Genomic DNA, 24,047 nt, shown 5'->3' with positions numbered 1-24,047 from the left:
CCAGTTTGATCTTTTAATGAATCTCCAATTGTGACAGCAAACCACAAGCTGATACAACAGTGTTTGACAATGAAATAATGTAGCAAAAAATTTAACCTGTATTCCTTTACTTCTGTATGAAATCATTATTCAACTCGTAATTAAAAAAAAAATGTAAAAGTAAAACAAAGGAGGGCCCCTAAGGCCGGTTTTTTACCTAATTTATTTTTGGCTGAAAAAATCTGAAAAAATTTTTTAGTATCTACTAGCAATACTGAATCATTTCCACCCTAAACGGACCAACTCCCTCACCCTCTTTTCCCCCTCCACCCCCTTAAATGTCAGGGAAACCATCGCTTAGTAGAGGAATCTTTAAAGAGCTTAGAGATGCGAAAGACATTCAATTCCTATGAATCTTAGATATGAAGAGTTTTTTGGGTCGCTGATCATGAATCTGGTCTCAGAATCACGAAATTTAAAATGTAGGATCCAATATGGCGGACAAGAAAATTGAAATGTCTTCAAAATGCATACATTTTTTTGTAATAGGGTTTTTTGAGTCTATGATTACGAATCTGGACTCTAAATCACGAAATTTTAATGATGGATTCAATATGGCGGACCAAAAAATTAAAATGTCTAAAATGTATGAATTTTTGTTTAGTAGTAAGGTAAAAAAAGAAAAAGATAACAATTATATCAACATATATGTGCATATTGACTACAGAATTGTAATTAGTGACCCAAAAAACCCCTCAACACAATTTGTGCATTTTGAAGACATTTTAAATTTTTTTTCCGTCATCTTGAACTTCGATATTCTGAAACCAGATTCGTGATCAGTGATACAAAATACTCTTCATATGTAAGATTCAATTAAGATTAAGCTCTTTAAAGATTCCTCTAATAAGCGATGGTTTCCACGGCATTTAAGGGGGTGGAGGGGGAAAGAAGCATGAGGGGGTTTAGAGTGGAAACGATTCAGTATTGCTAGTAGGTACTAAAAAAAATTTTCAGATTTTTTCAACTAAAAATAAATTAGGTCAGAAACTGGCCTTATGGATCCTCCTCCTTTGGCAGGTAGATGTAATGTGCATGCCTTAATAGCGCCGTTTATTAATAGGAAGCTCATGCCATTATCCTTCTCCTTTTATTTAGTAACNCAGAAGGTGGCTAGAATCACCAATAATTCTTAAAAAATAGACAGTCTATTACAAAAGGCAATTTCATTTCAAAAATTTGAAATCTAATAACTTTAAAACTCAAGTTTGTTACAAATCCAATGTCTTATTTCCTTGTTTAATTTGGCATGGTAAGTCCTTCACTGTATTATTTTAGGTACAACAAAGTAATCTTATATATAAAATGATTAATTACGTCTTACAGTTTCCTATGTCTATATACTCTTACAGCACTCAGTGATCTTTCTTTTTTGGTTTCTTCGGATTACGTGACCTAGACTTTGCTTTGCATAACGGACATATCGGCGCGTTTCTGTGAATTTGTTGATGACAGCTCAAGCATGACTTCATCGGTGGTGGTTGCTGCCTGTAAATCAGAAAGGGAATGGAATTATATCCCTCATAATGTATAAGGCGATCCACGGACAGTATAATAAAACTCAGGGGAAGCAAAAGCATCAAAGATGTACTGTGTCTAATTAAGCTCAGAAGTTAGGACCGTTAAAAAATAAATAATTTTTTTGCAATAACTCAGAAAGATTAAAGAATTATTCTGTGGTTTAGATGTGGGTGATGCGTGACCTGTTTCAGATTATGTCAGTCGTCTGCTAAATCGTGGTACCTGTGCTATTTCTAGTTTGATCTTTTAATGAATCTCCAATTGTGACAGCAAACCACAAGCTGATACAACAGAGTGTTTGACAATGAAATAATGTAGCAAAAAATTTAACCTGTATTCCTTTACTTCTGTATGAAATCATTATTCAATTCGTAATTAAAAAAAAAAAAAATGTAAAAGTAAAACAAAGGAGGAGGGCCCCTAAGGCCGGTTTATTGCCTAATTTATTTTTGATTGAAAAAATCAGAAAAATTTTTTTTAGTACCTACTAGCAATACTGAATTGTTTCCACCCTAAACGGACCAACTCCCTCACCCTCTTTTCCCCCTAAACCCCCTTAAATGCCAGGGAAACCATTGTTTATTAGAGGAATCTTTAAAGAGTTTAGAGATGCGAAATACATTAAATTCCTATGAATCTTACATATGAAGAGTTTTTTGGGTTGCTGATCACGAATCTGGTCTCAGAATCACGAAATTCAAAATGGCGGATCCAATATGGCGGACAAGAAAATTGAAATGTCTTCAAAATGCATACATTTTTTTTGTAATGGGGTGTTTTGAGTCTATGATTACGAATCTAGACTCTAAATCACGAAATTCAAAATGGCGGACAAAAAATTAAGATGTCTTTAAAATGCATGAATTTTTGTGTAGTAACGGGTTATCGATTTCGAGCTTGGGATAGTAAAGCCCTGCCAATTGATATTTGTCAAATGTCACTATCATCCAAACTGGTATTTGTTTAGTTAAAGGTTTGCCATTTCACAATATGGAACGTTTTATGACCGAACAACGCGTTAAAATTAATAAATTATGCTAAGAAAATGGTGGATCTTTGGTGGCTGTATTTCGCACAATACGCGGAGAATATGATTGACATAATTGTCCATCCCAGCAAACAACCACCGATACAGTGAGGAAATTCCAATAGACTGGATCGGTAACAGACATCGTAAGACCTGTGCATCATCGTTTTGCCCGTTCAATCGAAACATAGCCTCTGTGAATGAAAGTGTTAACGATGACCTGAATCTTTCGACTTCAAGTCGAGCTCAGCATTTGGGCCTGTCATACGGCACATTGTGGCGCCATGATCATCGACTTTTTTATCCTGAAATTGAAGATTTTAATCTGGACGATATGTGGTTTCAACAAAATAGGGCCACATGCCACACAACGCGGCCAATTATGGCTCTATTGCGCGAGAAATTCCCAGGACGCGTAATTTCGAGATTCGGCGATGTGGCTGGGCCACCAAAATCCTACGATTTAACGCCTTTGGATTTCTCTTTGTGGGGCTATGCGAAAGACCGTGGTTATGCGAACAATCCCACAACTTTGGAGTAATTGAAGGACGAGATATATCAAGTTATGGCCGAATTATTGCCCGAATTGTGTGAAAAAGTCTTCGAAAAAACCTCAAAAAGATTGAGTCCTGCAAACGGTTCCGTGGAGGACATTTGAATGATATTGTTTTTCACGCATAATGGCATAGTCCAAACTTTATTATGAAATAAAAGTTCCATCGAAATTTAAATATTCAGTGTGTTTTTTTAAACTTTACTTTCCCAAGGAGAAAATGGATAACCCGTTAGTAAAGTAAAAAAAGAAAAAGATACCTATTATATCAACGTATATGTGTATATTGACTTCAGAATCGTAATTAGTGACCCAAATAACCCCTCAACACAATTTGTGCATTTTGAAGACATTTTAATTTTTTTGTCCACCATATTTAATTTTGAGATTCTGAGACCAGATTCGTGATCAGCGATCCAAAACTCTTCAAATGTAAGACTCATAGGAATTGAATGTCTTTCGCATCTCCAAGCTCTTTAAAGATTCCTCTAATAAGCGGTGGTTTCCGCGATATTTAAGCGGCTGAAGGGGGAAAGGAGTGTGAAGGGGTTGGTTCGTTTAGAGCGGAAACAATTCAGTATTGCTAGTAGGTACTAAAAAAAATTTTCAGATTTTTTCAGCCAAAAATAAATTAGGTCAAAAACCGGCCTTAGGGGCCCTCCTCTTTTGGCAGGTAGATGTAATGTGCATGCCTTAATAGCGCCGTCTATTAATAGGAAGCTCAACTAAAATCTCATGCCATTATCCTTCTCCTTTTATTTAGTAACGGACATGGAGAAGTTACTTAAATAAGAAATTTTCCATAATAACATGCTCATAAAAATTTACATGATAGTATGAGATACGAATGTGAGATTACCACGTTTATCTGTTTTTTAATCGAAATACAATTTTTATAGATAATGACGAATAGAGGAATATGTTTCTGCTGGGTTGCCCATCAAAATATGGCTGCAAGTATTTTTAATTAAAATTAAATTAATAAATTTTTTCCAAACAATTTCGTTCACTTGTTTTAAAGATAAATTATAATTCATTTCACAGAGAGATATGTAAAGAACAAAAAAAGGTTGGTGAATGTAACATTTTTCAAAAAAAAAGTCCGGCCTGCCCGTGATTCGAACTGAGGACCTTCGGCTCCGCAGTAGCGAGCTTTTAAATAGAGCTATGGTGGCCTACTGGTGGGTGGAGCCTTTACGGGCTATTTGAAACTTTGGGTCTCCGCAGATATAAACAGAAAATTTAAAATGTTCAAATTAAGATCTATGGCTATAATATCGTCTCTAAAAGATCAGAACTAGCGTGTAATGGCAAAATAACGAATCGCCGTGGTCCGATCAGTCCGGAAAAAGCATCAAAAGACAAAATTTATTTTGACGTGTTCAATGATGTTTGGAAAAAATTAATTCATTTAATTTTAATTAAAAGTACTTGCCGCCATATTTTGATAGGCAACCCGGCAGAAACATATTTTTCTATTCATAGTTATCTGAAAAATGGTATTTCGACTAAAAAACAGATGAACATAGTAATTTCGCAGTCGGATCATGGACTATAAGGAGTTATTAATAAAATTGCTTGTAGTTTGCATTAATCAATTTTGAATATTCAGTGATGAAACACCACATTTTTTTATGCAAACACCTCATTGTTTAGATTATATAGACATAAATTATTTTTCGATACAATGGCATACTACGTTTTTAGTAACTGTTATATATTTACTAATTAAGTGTGTAATCAAGCCAAGGAAAAATAATTAATTTTTTTTTCGTAAACTATTAAGTTTATAAAAAAATGAGGAGAGTGAAAAAAAGTTTCTAAATGAAATGTATTATTAAAAGATATTTTTCTTGTTGCAATTAACTAACAGAAAAAAATTCTGAAAGAAATAAAACCAAGGGGTGCTAATTTCTTTAATTCAAAGACATAAACCAGAAAAAAAGACTACCAAAAGACTCCTGAAATGTTAGAATTAAATGTCAGAGAATGACATTTACGACATAAAGGTAGGGTAAGTAACAGTGCAGTCGCCACATCACAGATTTGCCATGGCAAGAACTGAATTGATACACAATAATTTATCGGAATTCTGCCGACAGCCTTGCATCGATAAGGTGATGTGATCTAGCTGAATATACCCAGACATTTTAAGTAAAGCTAAATCCCTTTGTTTTTAACACCAAATGCTGTTTTTTTAGTATATGTCCTTAAAAGTAATAACTTACGGCCACAAACGTTTCAATTACAGAAATATTTTGTGTGTATTTTATTACAAAATAAGAACAGGTGTCAACACCATTTTGTTTTGTAAAATTGTATTCTAGCTTTCAGAAGAGGTATTGGGACTAAAATTATGTTAATTGCCTTTTATGTGTTGTTAACTTGAAAATTTATAGCAAAACTAAAAACATTAATGATTGTTTATGATTGCAAACAGTCCATGAATAAAATAAACACTTGGTGTATTAATGGTACATTACAACTTCAATTATTAATGAGTGTTTTAAATCTTTGGTTACAGTAAGCTTTTCAGACTTTACTTATTACTATAAAGTTTTTTTATAATTGTTTAATTAGATTGAAATTAGAATATTCATGTATTATTTGGAGTCCCAATTGTAATTTGAACATTCAAAATTTAGAGAATGTTCATTTTCTTAAAGGCTGTGGTATATAAAGCAGATAGTGTTTATCCTGTAAAAAGTTATTTTGTAAAAATACAAATAATTAGTGATGGGACTACTGGAATGAAAATTATTGATTATATCGATTATGAAAATCTCTCGAGATATCTCGAGTGACCATATAGATTTATTCGATTATTTGGAGATGAATGACAGTGGCCACAACGTTACCAACGTCAGTCGTCACTCGTCACCGAATAACGCAAACGCGCTACTCGAGCGAGAGCGCAGATGTTTCGATTATTCCAACACTCTAATGAGCTACAAAACCTCGAGATAACACGGCCGAGAGAATGAATGAGACAATCAAATATCACCGACATACAATAAAAAAGATATGCAGGAATTTTATGTGAGGCACCGCGCGGTTTTAAAGGGTGTTTTAGAAGGGAGCTTTATTAAGCGAGGATAGAAATTCATATGAATGAAAATAATACAAAAATTATGTTTTCTATATAATTTTTTTTTTTCAAAAAAATCCCAAACAATGGACCTCTTTAGGCGGTGACTACTCATTTTAAACACATGCCGCTGAACCACTCAACTGGTAACGAAGAAATGCCGCAATCCGTGACAGTTATTCATTTACCTAGTATCAACATGTTTCGCATATGATTTGAGATAGGTTGGAAATTTTCGAAGTGAACTTTCGATTATATATCATTCGATTATAAAATTAATTCGAATGGTAACCTCTCGATTATTTAATTCATTCGATTATTGCCATCACTACAAATAATTAACTGTCTTTCACTTTCCAGTTTGTTAAACTTTTTAGCACCTCCTCTTCCTTTCATAGAAGTGCATTCTTTCGAAATCAATTTGATATTGTTCATTGTTACATTAATAGTACAATTAAATGGGTCTATAAATCACAATTTTGGTCAACTTAATCAAACAAATGTTCATTCTGAGCTATTGCGAACAATATTCTTATTCAAGTTTGACACACTAACTTCCAGTAACAGTTTAGACACGNTCCATAATCTTTTTTATACCATAAGAACCTCTTATAAAGGTTTCAAAACCACAAATAGTTTTCTCTTTCAAGAACCCAGGACCGGCTTTCACAAAATTTCCAGTTGCAAACATCAAATTCCCTGACTTTCATGAATATTTTTAAAATTCCCTGACCATTCCCTGTTTTTTATGAAGAATAACGAATTCCCTGACTTTTCCCGGTATTCCCGGTTTTCCCGGCCGCTACGAACCCTGTTCAGATAACATTACGTAGAACTCTATATTTTATGTAGATTTCAGAACATCTGTAATAAACAATCAACATTGTTTAAGAAACACATTTTCCCAAATTTTAACTAAGAAGAATATGTATTTAATAAATAAAAAATTTTTCTCGAAAACTAGGTTTGACCGCACAAAAATAACTTCAGATTCCTGTTCAGCAGCATCGAAAATAGGGGGGTAGACAAAATTTTGTGAAGATTTGGGAAGGTGCCACTATACTAAATAATTATCAAATTTTGGGTCTCTGCAGATGTAAACAGAAAATTTTAAATGTTCAAATTAAGATTTATTGCTATACTATCGTCTCCAAAAGATCAGATCTAGCATGTAACGACAAAATAACGACTCGTCGTGATCCAATCGGTCGGGAAAAAGCATTAAGACAAAATTTATTTGACGTATTCAGACGTTTGGAAAAAATTTATTAATTTAATTTTAATTAAAAATACTTGCGGCCATATTTTGATAGGCAACCCGGCAGAAACATATTCCTCTATTCATAATTATCTAAAAAATGGTATTTCGACTAAAAAACAGATGAACATAGTAATCTCGCCATCGGATCTTAGACTATAAGGAGTTATTTTGAATATTCAGTGATGAAATACTACACATTTTTTTTATGCAAACACCTCATTGTTTAGATTATATAAACATAAATTATTTTTCGAAACAATGGCATACTACGTTTTTAGTAACTGTTATATTTACTAATTAAGTATGTGTAATCAAGGCAAGGAAAATTCATTTTTTTTGCTCGTAAACTATTAAGTTTATGAAAAAATGAGGAGTGAAAAAAGTTTCTAAATGAAATGTAGTATTAAAAGACATTTTTCTTGTTGGAATTAGCACACGCAGAAAAAAGTTATGAGAGAAATAAAACCCTAATTTCTTGAATTCAAAGACATAAACCAGAAAAAAAAGACTACCAAAAGATATCATGCAAATAGTTGTTAACGTTTACCAAAATTCAAATTTCTAAGTTTAACCATTTTCGCTAATTTTTTTAGGCATTTTGAGATTCGAATATTTTCTCAGAGTATGCTCAAATCAAAAAAATTTATTGGAAGTACCCTCCTTAAAATTACTTTCTAAACACCTCCTTAAAATATTTGCACATCATTATGAAACACCCTGTATATTTTCTGAAAACTTCTGAAATGTTACAATTAAATGTCAGAGAATGACATTTACGACATAAAGGTTGCGTTTCCAGAAAGTAACAGTGTAGTCGCCACATCACAGATTTGCCATGGCAAGAACTGAATTAATACACAATAATTTATCGGAATTCTGCTGACAGCCTTGCATCGATAAGGTGATGTCATCTAGTTGAATATACCCAGACATTTTAAGTAAAGCTAAACCCTTTTTGTTTTTAACACCAAATGCTGTTATTTTTTAGCATAGGTCCTTAAATGTAATAACTTACAGCCACAAACGTTTCAATTACAGAAATATTTTTTGTGTATTTTATTACAAAATAAGAACAGGTAAGGTTGTCAACACCATTTTGTTTTGTAAAATTATATTCTAACTTTCAGAAGAGGTATTGGGGCTGAAAATGATAAAATTGCCTTTTTTATGCTGTTAACTTGAAAATTATACTTATAGCAAAACTAAAAATATTAATGATTGTTTAAGATTGCAAACAGTCCATAAATGAAATAAACACTTGGTGTATTAATGATAAATTGCAACTTCAATTATTAATGAGTGTTTTAAAGCTTTGGTTACAGTAAGCTTTTCAGATTTTAATGATGACTAGCACTATAAAATGTTATACCATTGTTTAATTAGATTTAAATTAGAATATTCATGTATTATTTGGAATCCTAATTGTAATTTGAACATTCAAAATTTAGAGAATGTTCATGTTTCTTAAAGGCTGTGAAAGATAAAGTAGATAGAGTTTATCCTGTAAAAAGTTATTTTGTAAAAATACAAATAATTAACTGTCTCACTTCTTAGTTTGTTAAACTTTTTAGCACCTCCTATTCCTTTCATAGAAGTGCATTCTTTCGAAATCAATTTGATATTTTTCATTGTTACATTAATAGTACAATTAAATGGGTCTATAAATCACAATTTTGGTCAACTTAATCAAACAAATGTTCATTCTGAGCTATTGCGAACAATAATATTCTTATTCAAGTTCAACATACTGTAACTTCCAGTAACAGTTTAGACACGAGTTAATGAGGAAACTCATGTTTTTGATTATCTACTTCCTTCTGCATGAATTTTTCTACACTTATAGTGAATCACCCTGTACATAAATTTTTGAACAAGCCTGAATTTAAAATAAAAATACTTCCAAACCAATTGCACATTTTTTGCTCTAATCGTATGTTACTTTTAATATTCTAACTATAGGATTGAAATATGATTAGATTATATAAAGGGGGCACCTTAGACTAAGATCCGACCTGAAAGTAGGCGTAGGAGGTCCCGGATGAGGTGAAGGCGCCATGCTTCCCGGACGTCCTGGCTCCGGTTTGTTGGTAACTAATCTCAAGGGGTTTGGAGGAGGCAAGAATGTTGGTGGTAATGGTGGAGCCAAAGAGCTAATTGAGTTTTCAGTGGGTGCAATCGGTCTGTTCCAATCTGCAGTCTTATTGAATGTTGATGTCTGTGATTTGTTAGAATTGTACAGTTGTGAAAATTTCCTAAGTGGACAAACAGATTCTATTATAATTTTGAATATATTTGAATAAATGAATTTAAATTGTTCGTTTAACTTACTCTGGAGTTATACTTGACCCTTCTTCTTCATGTAGTTCTGGAAGACGATCCAGTCCTAAACACTCTCTCCTAAGTCGATCAATTTCATTTTTCAGGGGTAGATATTCTTCATGCAAACGAAGTGCAGAATTCATAGATCTAGTGCGGCTCTCCTCTGCTTGTTTTATTACCCCCTCCATCTAAAATATATTGCAATTTATTCGAGATTTTATAACTCTCAGAAATACAGTTTATGTTCTGTTCTCAATGTTTCTCTGTGACTCCTAGCTCCAAGTAATATTAGACAGTTTTAGATTTTAGGTAGATAATACTTTCATTTCAGATATCTAGACTTACAGCGTTTATATCTGCATGAATTTGTCTCAACTCTTCTACATGAGACATTTTTTCTTGAAGAAGTAAATCCATTTCTTGTTTGTATTCTGATAAGCATTTCTCTTCTTGATCCTGTGCTTCTACCTCAAATACCAAACGGGCTTTCAATTTTTCTAACTGAATGGTTTTACTCCTAAAAATGATATTGATTTTATGGATGACACAAAATACAAAATATTATTAGGTACCTAATTTCTTTCAGAGCTTCTAATTTGGCAAACACCGCACGTTCATCAGTTGAAGTCATTTTTAATTTACTGATTTACAGATTCATTCAAGTTATATTTATTGTAACGATTTGTTTATTTTTTTTATTTCCACCTGGACACAGCTGTCAAAATAAACGTAAACCCCAAACACACAAACAAAACAAATTTCTTTAGAATACACCACAGACCACCGCATACACCATGGAATCGATTTTCAAGCAAGCACACTTTCGGATCAGATTAAAATAAACGAATCACGAACCAAAACGAATGGTCCACTTTACCAAGAAAACATGCATAAAAGTGGATGGTTGCAGAAGAGTTTAAAGATATATTACTGTTAATATTTATTCTTAATTACAGTTTAGTTTTTAAAAGTCCCAGAATGTATCAATAAATGACAACTGACAAAAAATGTACTTTGAAGCACTTCAGATTACCTTTTTGCGTTCCAATCACAGTATACTAATCAATCAGTAGGGAATCTTAAATGATTTATGAATGAATTCCGTATGGCAATTTTTAAATACCCCCACCCTAGGAAAAGTCGCTAAGAATATGGCGGATCATTCGAGCATATACTACTGGAGGCATGCCGTTGCGAAAATTGTGGCTGAGTGTGCGAGAGAAACAGACAGTACTTCAGTACATGCTGTCTCACTCTAGCACGTCACGATTGGTTGGAAATGAATGCTCCAACTGTCTGCCCCTCAACCACACTTTTTGAAATGGCAAGCTACCTCTAGTAGTATAGTAAACATAACCTGTTATTTTTCCTGGTTTTAATACTTTTAATTATTATATATTAATTTCTAATTAATTATTATAATTCGAGGTAATAAAGAGATTGTTAGCTATATAGTAGTGTTACACGTAAATTGAGTTTTTTTTTTTAAAGAGAAGTTTACATTTTTTGGTTAAATACAGGTTTGGTTATTTGAATTCCAGCAGAAATAATTTAGATTAGATTATATCGGTCTGAATTTTATAAATTTTGTTCAAAAACTTACGAAAGCGTATTTATTTTCTAAACATATTTTAAAATGTAAGTTTACTATAATTTTTATTTTAATATTATTAACTATTTATTGCGTATAGTATTGCTTATAAATAAATAATCACTAATAAAATACTCAAGAACAAGATAACTAAACTAAACAACTACTCGACATCATAAAATAAGGTTTTTAATTTATAAAGTTGGGTAAATTGTTTATTGTTGCTGATATTAACAAAAATAGACATGCATTGCACCGATCAGGAAAAGGCTAGAATAATTGATGCTCTTTGGCAGCAGGGAGATTCAGTTCGTAACATGNGGAGGGGATTGTCATGTCTAGCGGCTACGTCAAATCGTTTCTCCGCGTTTTGTCTTATTGTCTGTGTAGCGTTTGTGTATTGTAAGTCTCGTAATATGTCAGTGTTTCTTACGTACCAGGGCGCGTCGGTGGCCGTGCGGAGGGCTATGTTTTCCACAGCCTGTAATGACTTTAAGTGGCTTTTTGCCGCGTGACCCCACGCCGTGGAGGCGTAGGTTAGCTGCGGTTGAAGTACCACCTTGATAAGCGTTCGCTTATTCCTTAAACTGAGGGTGTTTCCACCTTTGAGTAAGGGATAGAGCCTAGCCCTGGTGGTCTTCGCTCGCGCCACCGTCTCCACGATGTGCGGTTTCCACGTGAGACGCTGGTCCATCGTCACGCCCAGGTATCGTGTTTGTCGATTCCAGGAGATAGGTTCCTGGGATAGTGTCAGTCTGTCGAGGTTTTGTGGGATTTTTCGTTTGGTAAAAAGGATAGCCGAACTTTTGTTGGGATTAATTTTGACTTTCCACCTGTTGCACCAGGTTTGAACACTGGAAGAACATTGACAATTGGAAAGTAGCTTATACCGAGAGATCCAGAATGACTGAAGCGTTTGGATATCTCTGATAAAAATATGTAGTATTGACAGAGACAGGCACAGGCTGCGATCTCCAAACAGTCCAAACACTTCAGTCATTCTGGATCAATCTGTATATCTATCTATTTAGTATATAAAAGAAGAAGCGCCAATTATGAACACGTCACATAGATATGCTGAAAGTTTAACTAAAAAAGTTTGACTGAACTAATCCGACCAATCGCTGAACGCAGCCATAGTATATGTTAACTTTCTAGGGATAATTTCAATTCTAGGAATATTTTTATTTAGCCATTTACGTCAATTTATGACATATGACGTATGTGCCTATGTCCATAAATTTCTTCCATTCCTCCTATTTTTGCTTTCTAGTGGTGCTTGGTTAGTTGGATTGTGGGCCTTCAAGTTTCATTCATTTGGCGACCTTTATCAACTTTCCTATTTGCATCTCAGTTACACCAAAAACTCTAGAAACTAATTATATTTTCAGCTAAAATGTCCAGAATACAAAACGTCGCAATTGCTGTGTTATTTATAATTAGCACAGTTTCTGCACAAGGTAATTGTTTTTGTAAATACTTTTTAAGTAAAAAGTTCATACTTTAATAATTGGTGTCTAATATGTAAGTGATATGCTTAGTATATGACACTATACTTGGTTTTTAGGGTCCAAGTTAAAGGATTCCGATACTGACATAAATGATCAACCTGCTCCTATTCCACCTATTACAGAAATTAATCATATATCTGTTAGTACTGGTAAGTGACACTCTTGAACTTCATTAAAAAGGAATGACTAATATAAGCTGGTAATTGAAAACAATAATTCATATATCGCATTGACAAAAAAACCTAGGCTTCTAAGAGGGTGCGAGAGCAGTTAATGGCTATGTTTGTTTATTTCTGTTCTTCATTATAGTCAACATTTAAGTAAATGTGTAATTGTAAAATTTTTCACTGTTTTACTCCCATACACGTGTTGTATTGGCAGAACTATCTCTTATTTATATATATTTAAAGCCAAATGGACAATAAAGGAAAACGTGGAATGCGATTAACCTCGAAGTTAATTTTTGAACTAATAAATTAGCTAAATTAAAAGTGTAGGTATTTTTTTCAACTACAGTTCAAGGCTACAATTGAAGTGAATTGGTAAATTAATTATCCAGTAATTAATAACTGCAGTCGTGGTTTATAAGTTTAGCATTTACGTAGTTAAAAATGTAAGTAGTACTTTGGGTGACTTCTACTTTTGTGTCTTGATAAGAATATGTATTTACTTAACAAATTACATTGTATTGAGTTAATATATTATGGAAAGCTTTCTATGTTTAGATAGATTAGCATTTGATAACTTGTTGACCTCAGTTTAGGTTGAAATTCAATGATAATTTCCAGCGGATATTGGAATACAAAAAATGCTACAAGATTGTATAGTTTGGTTTTTCATATACTTCCAGGAAATAAATAATTGGTAATTTCATTGCAATATTATAAAATTTTTCAGTAGGCTGGACTATATTATTTAAAATAAATTATAGGTATACTATTTGCCTCCTATTGGAATGGATTAGATATTCATTTGTTATTTGAACTCTTAAGGGTATGCACATAAATTTGGATATAGATATGCATGTACTAGCAAATGTACCTTTGGGAATAAGGTTTTGTTTTGATTTCTTATCGTTTTTGCTTTTTTATTGTGGTTTAACATGATCATAGTATGTTATTCAACAAGAGAATTGAATAGTAACCAATACTCGTTAAGAATGTTAATTGCTCTGAAATAGTTTAATTTTTCAAAGTTAAGCAAGTTATTAATTTTTTTTAATAGTATAAGAATCATTACCTAGTTACCTAAATAGTCACTTCTTAAAACAATCCTTTATGTTTCGAAATATGCTGTATAAATTAGTGTCGGAATGAATTACTTATACAGTCCGTACAATATTTGTTGAGATATAATTCCAAGAAAAGAATAAATAAGCCAATAAAGTTCTGTTATCGATACTACTGTAACAATTTACCTCAGCAGGAGCGTGTTGGAATTTTCCACCAATGTCTTTCTAACTCGGTTGTCAAATGCTGTGGCAGGGTCCTGCTTTGTAATTTTCCATCAATGTCTTGCTACCTTGAGTGTTGAATGGGGTTAATTCCAAGAAAGTGTCCTAGAAGAAGTGTCCTTCTTAGAATTCTGTCTCAACAAATATCGTATGGACTATATCTCCATTTAAATTATGAATAAATATCTTGACATGATATCTACTGTCCCCGTTTAAGGCCGCTCGCAAACACGGCCACTTGTGGTCGCCACTAGTGGCGGCCACCAAGTGGCCGTGTTTGCGAGCGGCCTTTGGGTTCAGCGCAAACACAGCGTTGGCAGTGGATCGATCGGGCCACACGTTGTGGCAAAAGTCGTACCTCGCTGCTTGTAGCCGACGACAGTCACTCGTCTTTCGGCGCACACGCGGCCACAGTCTATCGCCACGTTTCTGTTCGACTGGTACGTATTCTGAATTATGAACACAGAAATGGAGGACAGTATGGACGTAGATGTGTTTATATCCGAAACTGACTAGAGACGATACTGGATAGAAAATTCATGAAAAGTGGCGGCCACTGGTTAAAAAATTAGAAGCGCGTGGCGGCCACCTGTAGCGAATACTAGTGGTTGCTTCTAGCCACTTGGTGGCCGCCACTAGTGGCGACCACAAGTGGCCATGTTTGCGAGCGGCCTAAAGGTGTATATTTTTTTTATTATGTATTTTTGGAAAAATTTATTTACATCGTGTAATATTGTATTTATTTACATTATTAATACAGACTGTAGTATGTCGTACCAAAACAGAGAGAGTAATATATTGGTTTTACTATGAAGGAAACAGGAAATTTGTAATGATTGCTAGATGGAAGTGGTTTATAGATAATCACAAATTGATTATTATATAAGTGTTATTGTTATTGTAAATGTTTATAAACATTTTCACAATATACAACACCAAGCTGGTCCCACCAAATACAGAGCACGAATATTCGGCCTTGCCATCGATATTGATGCATGACCAGCAAACCCCAAGATTTTCTACACTTAGGATTATCATCGTGTATTCATTTTTCATCGCTAGTTATGATACGATGCAAAAAAACCCTTTCTATTTTGCCTTCGAAGCAATTGCTCAGAAGTGAAAAGTCACCGTTCAAAATCTATCCGCTTCAGGTCCTATGGCACTCAATTTCCTTGCTTTTGAATCACACCGAGTGGATTTAAATGTTTGGAAACTGTTGTGTAATCAACATTAAAAGATTCAGCAAGTTCATCTTGTGTTTGACATCATCTTGGTCTAGTAATGCTTCCAATTCCTCGTCTTTAAACTTTTTCGGTTCACCAGGGCATTCTGCAACTGTATCGAAATCACCACTTCTAAAATGTCGAAACCAATACTCACCCGTTTTTATTGATGGGAGTATGTTAACTGTAACTTTCCAACTACACTCGATGACTTTCAGCAGAATTTTTCTCTGAATTAAACAGGATAAGCAAAACTTGCAAATGGTGTTTTGTTGATTCGTAATTGGACATCTTCGGAGCTGAGAAAATATGTTGTTTACAGTTCAGCATAATGACACGTAATAAAAAAGTAAAGCCTAATGACAGAGCTTTGACAGTAACATAATTACAGTGTCCGTTGTGATATAGCATAAGTTATGCCATCTATTGTAAATCCCTTAAAATTAATTCACAGTCCTAGTAAATGTAAAAAAAGTTAAATAGTTCCAATTTCTACAGTATTAACTGTGCCTTATCAAGCAGTGGGAGCTCTATCAGAACAGCTCGTTCAGACATTTCAAGTCAGGCAATTCACTGAACAATTTTTAAAAGGTTGTTCAGTTTAACTGTTCTTACTTATCAAATTCAATATTTGTTTTGTTTGTGCTGCTTTCAAAGCTAAACTTAAAAGTTTTGTTATGCTCTTTTTATTAATTTTTGTTATTTATCCGCATTACAAGCCATTACGATCTTGTATAAAAATTATTGCATATTGTTTCTCATTTTTTCCCTGAAGCATCTTGACCACAGTAGTCATATTTTAAAACCTGCTCAGTATTTTCAATCATCTGATTGGTCTGATCAACAAAATATTTACTCACTAAATGACTGACTAGTACATCCATTCGCTGAATATTTCACTGAATGCATTCAAAATATTACATATATTATAAAAGTATCCGACCTTTGGCCGAAGAAAAAAGCCTGTTGTACATGGAGCGTTGGAAATCTAATCACCCTCGAAGTAGTCTCCTTGGGACTCCACGCACTTCTCCCAGCGGTACTGCCTTTGTTGGAAGACTGGACGGGCCTTCTCTGGTCTTGGTGACGTTGAATGCTTCCACTTGACGACTGGGATTTGGTTTCCGGGTCATACCCGTACACCCAAGACTCGTCACCAGTGATGATGGTGTTCATGAAGTCGGGGTCACTATTTGTGGAATCCAGCATGTCCTGTGAGACTTCAACACAAAGTTGCTTTTGCTCCGCCATGCAACTCTTCATGGCTAAATCTTGGGTCGTAATAGAATGTGCTGAAAAAGTGCTGATGCCCATCTCTTCCGCAATTTCTCGGATAGTCGCACGACGGCCCCGCACCACCACCACCACATTTACACCATTCACTTTGGCAATGACCTCGTCATTTCGGCATGTTGATGGCCGACCGGAGCGTGGCTCGCTCTCCACCGATGTGCGGCCATCTTAAAACCGGTTGTATCACTCCTTGCGATAAAGAAACTGATGAGAGCACTACACACTACTCAAACACTGCTTGCCAGTGACTGACGCTCTAGACAGACGGGAAAAAATTCACACATGCTTACAAAGATTCAAAGTAAGCTCATGCAAGCGTGCTCGATTCAGATCCATAAGGTTTTCACAAAACAAAATAAGGTCGGATATTTTTCTAACAGACATCGTATATGTTTACAGCTTTAATTTTTCAAAATCCACTTTATTTTTTAAAACATGTAGTCTTGTTTATTTTCAGAACCTCCAAAAGGGAGTGATACAACTACCTCACCTACCACAACAACAACAAATAAAACAACTACACCTACAGAAAAACCTAGTACTACTCCTGTCACTCCCATAACCACTACTAAGGCTCCTGAACCTACAACAGTGTCTACAACTACCATCACACCAACAACAACATCTTCTACTCCAAAGCCTATCACTGTTACGACTGCAAAACCAACAGGGGCACCACCAACTACGCCTGTTCCATCTCACAGAAGGTAAGTAATCATTGTAATTTAAAGTTCAGATAGCAATTTTCAGATTTTAGACACCATTTAGCAAAAACTAGCTGTGGGTACACATGTCTGCAAGTGACTCATTTTAAGTATTACGTTGGTTGAAAAATCACGTCAGTTGAAAAATCACGTTGGGTGAAACAGTCACGTCGGTTGCAATGAGTAGATTGGACCGGGCAGCGTCAGGCTGGCGCTATTGATGTAATACTTAAAATCGATCACTTCCACACGTGTACCCAATCCACACTAGCAAACATGTTTTCCAGTGTTTTTTTTTCAATTTTGCAAAAATTTGTCATATTACCGTGTGTGTAAAAGTGATAAAATTTGTCCCATTCGCTTAAACCTTATACCTTAAACCTTACCCACTTTAATTTTGAAAAAATTCAGGAATAGAACTTAAAATTAATCTCATTTAAAACAATGCACTTCTAAAAGCCTTTAAAAGTTAAAGTTGTTAAAATTTTAATTTTTTGAAATTATTTTTCATTAATATATCTGACTCATGTTTCGTACACCCTGTGAGAGTGCTGGAAGCAATAAAAATCATTTTCAAACATTTCATTTTCTGCATTAATGGCACACGAAGGATGTATGAAATTATTTTTCCTATCTATGAATCTTTTCAAGAAGATGACTAAATTTTTTAATTATCTTGTCAGTTCCAAACTAAGAATGCCCCTTGTTAATTTTTATTAAAATTGTTAGATTTTGAGTAAATATAAATAAAAACACTGTTCATTTGAAGGCAAAAACTGTGAGATCCCAAAGATAAATATCTTGTCAAATTTACATATTTGATTTCTCTTCTTAAAGAATTAAGCAAAGCTAATACAAGCATAAATACTAAAATCCTTCATTTCTCAGATATACAGTTAATTACTATCTTCGGCTTCTACTTTTTTTTTCTAAGCAACCGCTCTACTGTTAACAACGAGAACCCTGATTAGTTTTCTGTGTAAATTAATTTTTTATTGTGAAATAAGTTGCGAAATGGCATATTGTTGTTGTCTCACTTAGAATGAGGAAAATATAATTTAGAATGTAGGACGAAATGTGTTCCACCGGCTATAAAAAATTGTTTAATTATTGACTCTTTGAGCTTCAACAATGTTCTATTTATAAGGTGATAAAGCATTAATCAAATAAATCACAGTTTGTTTGGAAACATATATCTGTCTGGTGAATTTAAATACAGTGAAAATCGGTCATAACGATCTTCAAGGAATCCTTTGTTTATGGTTGTTATAACCATAGAAGTAATAAACAATTACATATATTTTATTTAAAGTGTTTATTAGAAAAATGAGAAATTTACAATATAAGTCTTTAAGTATGTACATGGACTGCTTTCTGTTCAGAAGATTTCGCCCGCTTCATTTCCAGTAAATTGCTTTCGAATAGAGACTTTTTCACTAGTGAAATCATATGTTGTAGTATGTGTAATATGAGTGAACGAATATATTTAAACTACCATATAACGACAAATAACAATAAGATCAAAAGAGATAGAAATAGTATGTACAAGTCAGATATTCACCAATATTCAGTCGCGAAAAAAGGCCTTTTATTTTATTTCTATCCTTCCAAATTGTTGAAATTGTAGAGTGTGTCACGTCACATTCTTTTACTATGCTTGCATTAGTTTCTCCGTTTTCTAGTCTCCATATTTGCGATTTTTCTTCTTTATTCAACACTTTGCTCTTCGACATTGTGATAGAAAGTGGTAATTACTACATGTAATATATCTATATGCTTAGATAAGTCGTAATTTGTCCCAAATATACTAACCAATGTCAAAAGTGAGGATGCATTGGTTTTAAGGCCGTATATTACCATTAGTCGTTATAACCGGTAGATTCTATGGTAAATGCATATAAAAATGCATTGCTAAATCCGAAATGTCATTGTAAACAGTGTCGTAGTAAACGAAATTTTTAATATGGTATTTCTATAGGATTTAATCGGGTCTTCCAAATTTCATCGTTATATCCAATATGTCAGATTTGTTCATTCAAATAGATCACCTTCATATCCTATATAGTTTCATTAAAATTTCTTAAATTGCCCCTGAATGAAAAATAAATGTTAAGTCATCAATTAATATGTATTATTTTACTTATATTTGTTTCAATCTTATTCATCTAACAACATACACTGTATCTCAAAATGGAACAAAATTAATATTTTTTCCAGTTGAAATTTAAAAAAATAAAATCGCTGAAACAGGTCAATTAGTAAACAGAAATTGTCACTTTTCTACAATATTTTCTATTTTTTTGAGCCCTATTTGACAGACCTATAATATTACCGACATTTTTTTAGGACGTTCTATAATTTATAGTATACATAGATAACTAGCCCTTCTAAAGACGAATTCAGCAATATAAGGTTATACCTGATTTTTTGTCATAGTGGTAAAAAAATGGAGGAACAATAATTTAGTACTACTTTTTATTTTATTACAGGAAATGTTCAAAGTGGCCCCCATTGCACAATGCCCAATTCGGTGATCAGTTACATTTTGAATAACATTTGGTGTTATGTTTCGAACTTCTTCTCTAATACGATTTTTCAATCCTTCGATAGTGTCTGGTTTGTTCACATACACTTTGCTTTTTAGATAACCCCCACAAAACTAGTGGAGTTAAGTCAGGGGAGCGTTATGGCCCTCTTCTGCCTATCCATCGATTTGGAAAACTTCATTAAGGTAATTTCTTACATCGAGACGAAAATGTGGAGGGGCACCATCTTGTTGGAACCAGACATCACCAGCAGGCATATCGTGCTCATTGACTTATTATGAAAAATTAATTCCAGGGCTGGAATGAGGTGAAAATGCAAAAAATCTAAATAAATGTCGCCTATTAAATTGCTCTCAAAGAAAAAAGGTCGCAGTATGCGATTTCCTACTATTCCAGCCCAAACATTCACTTTTTCCGGACGTTGTGTATGTTTTTCTTGCATCCAATGCGGATTTTCTGGGCTCCAAACCCTAGTATTTTGCCTGTTCGCGGTTCTTTTTAAGCAAGAAGTTACTTCGTCAGTGAAAATTATGTGATTTTTTAAGTTGGGTTGGGTCGTCTTTCAAATAAATTTCTAATTTCCTCGCAAAACTGTAATCTTCTGTCTGTCATCTGCCCATAGTTCTTCGTTAATTTTGTAAGGATGCTACTTTTGAGACTTCAGAGTTCTGTGAACTGAGGACTTCGACAAGTTGAAGTTGGCTGAGATAGATCTAATGGATGAGTGAGGATTTTCAGTTACGGCGAGCATCACATTTTGACGGTCATTTTCGCTTACTGTTCATCGCCTTCCTGATCCAGGTAAATCTTTTATACTACCGGTTTCTTCAAACTTTTTGATACTTATTGTAGTTCGACTAATTCTCTGGCCTGGATACTTCTGGTGAAATAAGTCTTTTACCACCCGTTGACCATTTTCCCAAATATGATTACAAATTTTTGATTTTTTAAATTCTCGTTTTTTAATATAATTTTTATATTCATCTATTTTAATATTTACAAGTTGAGAGGTCTGTCCAACATAATGTTTATTGCATTTATAAAATATACTATAAAATGTAATTTTTTAAATTTTGAATATCATTATTCAGATACGTCTTTGACAATCAAGTCCTTAAGTATTCGTTGTCTGAAAAACTGTTCTAATGTTAAATTAGTTGACTATTTCCCTTAACAAAGTTTTACATTAAAAAACGAAGATTTAGGAATTCAAATATTTCCGATCATGCTTGGGAAAATTCAATGAGGTTCAGTTAAAATTTTGGAAAAGGGAAAATTTCCGTTATTTAAAAAGGAAATAGAAAATCGCAATGATGCATCTCTTAATATTAATATTAGGAGCTCAAATTTTAACTGTATCATTTTTTCGAAATCGTGAACAATATTTTCGATGTCACTTTAAAAAAAAAACAGGATTGTTTTTTCGACATCGTAAACAATATGTTGGAGACACTGAGTGGACATGGGGATTAGTTTGATCCATTGTCTCCATCGAAATAATAAACGGGTGATGTGACTTTATTTATTACAAGTTCGAACACTAAAGAATGGGAGCAGTTGTACAAGTTATAAAATAGGAACTAACGGTTCGCCACTGTCAGCCCTAGCACCTTGTTCACTACTTTTCTATCAAAATAATAATAATAATAATAAAAGCCACACGGCTATGGTTGTTTCATCAATTGAATGATGCAGTTGCTTCCTGGGCATTCAGATTTGTTTCGTTCACAGGGGCATTTCCCAGTGTATTCCTCTACCCTATCAGTTTACTTTTTATTAAATATGACCATATAAGGAAGTGTTTACAAAAGTTAGATATTGATGTTTTTTCTCACACAGGCTAAAACTTAGCCCTGAAGAGATAACAATTTGGTACTCTAAACATTTCTGTAACATACACAAAAATAAACCCTTCAACATTCCATCGACGGTGACAGTTCCTCGAGTGGCTACGAATTCATAAGCGGTCACAAGGGTGATGCCGACAAATATTTTCGATGTCATTTTTGAAAAAAAAAATAGTCGATTTATTTGATAGCTACCTCTATATAATATATGTAATCATTTGAAATTTTAAAATTTTACGGATATAAAGTATTACATTTAAACAATATAAGTTTTGGTTATAAGTGATCAACAGGAAGTTGTAGAAAAATATTGCAGTTGCCATTGAATCCCACAAAAAAAATCATAAATCTCAGTACAAAATTATAATATTTTCAAAAGATGTTTATCTCCAAACATAATGACAATATAAAAAACTCAGTGTATCTCTTAAAAGAATTAAGATGGGTTAAATTTTTTTCAAAAATCGTGTCAATGACATCTTGCCTACTTTTTATCTTTCTCCTGGGAAAATACCAGAAACCCTCCCACGTACACTTTTAAATCGGGATAGCCAGAATTTTTACATGAGACATGTACCTCCAACTTAGATATATTAATTCTGTAAAGTGTTTAATTATTTGAAATGACTTAGTAGTCCCAAGATTTTAAGATAATAACATTTTTTGGGTAAACTAATTGATATAATTTTTTTTTAGGTTTGACGGACCAAGCTTCATCGGCGGAATTGTTTTAGCTTTAGGGCTTGTCGCAATTGGATTTGTTGCTTTCAAATTTTACAAGGCGCGCACTGAACTGAATTACCACACACTCTAAATCATCTAAGATATTTATTTGCTAATTATTTAAATTTTGTATTTAAACCGCATACGAGTATATTTGCTGAGAATAGGTTTCCAATATTTATTTTGCATTTATCAATAATAAATACTAATTCCTTCTAATTATTTGAATTTACAAAAAGAATCAGTTTATCACTGTTTCCATTAGAGATATCTTACTCTTAATAATGATGTATTTTTATAAATATCTCCAAAGATTAAGTATATTGTAGCGTAGCTGTTAAAGAAAAATGCCGTTATAGTTTAAGTTTGAAAACTTAAGTTATAGTTATATTAATAAGAAAGAAAAAGACATTAGCTTTCTTTATTCCTTGTCTTTACCTTTGGAAAAATTTGACTGAAATCAATTTTGAGTACAAATTATGGCCACTAGTAGCGTTACTTATTTATTAAATATTTTGAAATAAAATAACCTATTCTCAGTACTATACTGCATTTCTTTGTTACATTTTTTGTTTTACCTATCTTGAATGTGTCGATCTGATATTTTTGTGATATATTTTTTTTATTTGATCCATTTTTTGTACTGATACGATGTTTTCTTACGGGTGTGTAATATTACATGTCGCATTAGTACGATTAATGTGGTTCTTTTAGTCACGAATTAAAAATTGCCTTTTAATTTTGTGATATAAAAGGTTCTCTTTCATTTATGTGAAAATCGATATATATATTTGATATTAATTTTAACAGATCAATGTCTCTTATGTAAATAATTTACTGAAATATGAATTATTGTAAGTGATTGTAACTCAAATATTTTATTCTGTCCGTTAAAAGTGCTCTTAATAGAGTAGTAATTTACTCAAAGATGAATTTATAAGGGTGCGCTAGTTTGTAATATTTTTAAAGATCTATCACGTAATTCGGTGTTATGTATGATAAATTCTCAGCGATATTTTTTCTAAGTATCACTTCATTTTTACAACTTAATAGTAACTAGGTGTAGCGAGTCTCACGTTTGGTGCAATTAGTTTTTCAGTGTCCTACAGTTTTGTTATTGTCTGATTAAAGATATTACTTAAATTTCAGCAGTTTCATTGCGTACTAAAAAAAAAAAGATTTATTCGGAGTCTTACCTGGAATAATCGGGGAGCTTCATTGACCTAAAATGTTAGGGAAATATCAAGGAATTTCTCAAATTTTTATGGAAATTTTTCAAATTCCAATTAAAGTAGGTTTTTATTTACGAGGTGTGGCCACTACTACTAATCTGTCTGTACCTCTT

General features: G+C 33.3%; 2 protein-coding genes across 3 annotated transcripts; one reads left to right on the top strand and one right to left on the bottom strand.

Annotated features, from left to right (window-relative positions):
- Positions 1 to 1,148: 1,148 nt before the first annotated feature.
- On the bottom strand, positions 1,149 to 10,542 carry LOC108913325 (zinc finger C4H2 domain-containing protein). Of its 2 annotated transcripts, none has more exons than XM_018718861.2 (5): positions 10,381 to 10,542; positions 10,154 to 10,325; positions 9,818 to 9,996; positions 9,484 to 9,741; positions 1,149 to 1,527 (listed from the first exon to the last, which is right to left on the bottom strand). In XM_018718861.2, the coding sequence occupies exons 1-5, from the start codon at positions 10,437 to 10,439 to the stop codon at positions 1,395 to 1,397; spliced, it is 801 nt and encodes a 266-aa protein (XP_018574377.1). In that variant the 5' UTR covers positions 10,440 to 10,542; the 3' UTR covers positions 1,149 to 1,394. The 2 variants fall into 2 exon arrangements, with proteins under 2 accessions (XP_018574377.1, XP_018574384.1); XM_018718868.2 differs by having other exon boundaries at positions 9,502 to 9,741.
- A 2,062-nt stretch (positions 10,543 to 12,604) lies between these two features.
- On the top strand, positions 12,605 to 23,845 carry LOC108913210 (sialomucin core protein 24-like). Its single transcript, XM_018718719.1, has 4 exons — positions 12,605 to 12,859; positions 12,967 to 13,059; positions 17,340 to 17,589; positions 22,676 to 23,845. Exons 1-4 carry the CDS (start codon positions 12,796 to 12,798, stop codon positions 22,791 to 22,793), a joined length of 525 nt encoding a protein of 174 aa, XP_018574235.1. The 5' UTR covers positions 12,605 to 12,795; the 3' UTR covers positions 22,794 to 23,845.
- The last annotated feature ends 202 nt before the right edge of the window (positions 23,846 to 24,047 follow it).

This window comes from Anoplophora glabripennis, unplaced genomic scaffold (genome assembly GCF_000390285.2).
Source record: "Anoplophora glabripennis isolate ALB-LARVAE unplaced genomic scaffold, Agla_2.0 scaffold37, whole genome shotgun sequence".
Classification (NCBI taxonomy): Eukaryota; Metazoa; Arthropoda; class Insecta; order Coleoptera; family Cerambycidae; genus Anoplophora; species Anoplophora glabripennis.
This window is presented reverse-complemented; position numbering and strand designations above follow the sequence as displayed.

Bases quoted from the DNA above. Each gene is read 5' to 3' on its own strand.
- LOC108913210 (XM_018718719.1), top strand. From the start codon at position 12,796: ATGTCCAGAATACAAAACGTCGCAATTGCTGTGTTATTTATAATTAGC. The intron at 13,060-17,339 runs GTAAGTGACACT...GTTTATTTTCAG, and splicing joins TCATATATCTGTTAGTACTG to AACCTCCAAAAGGGAGTGAT. The intron at 17,590-22,675 runs GTAAGTAATCAT...ATTTTTTTTTAG, and splicing joins CCTGTTCCATCTCACAGAAG to GTTTGACGGACCAAGCTTCA.
- LOC108913325 (XM_018718861.2), bottom strand. From the start codon at position 10,439: ATGACTTCAACTGATGAACGTGCGGTGTTTGCCAAATTAGAAGCTCTG. The intron at 9,997-10,153 runs GTAAGTCTAGAT...AATATATTTTAG, and splicing joins TTCATGCAGATATAAACGCT to ATGGAGGGGGTAATAAAACA. The intron at 1,528-9,483 runs GTGCCCCCTTTA...TCTGATTTACAG, and splicing joins AGGTCGGATCTTAGTCTAAG to GCAGCAACCACCACCGATGA.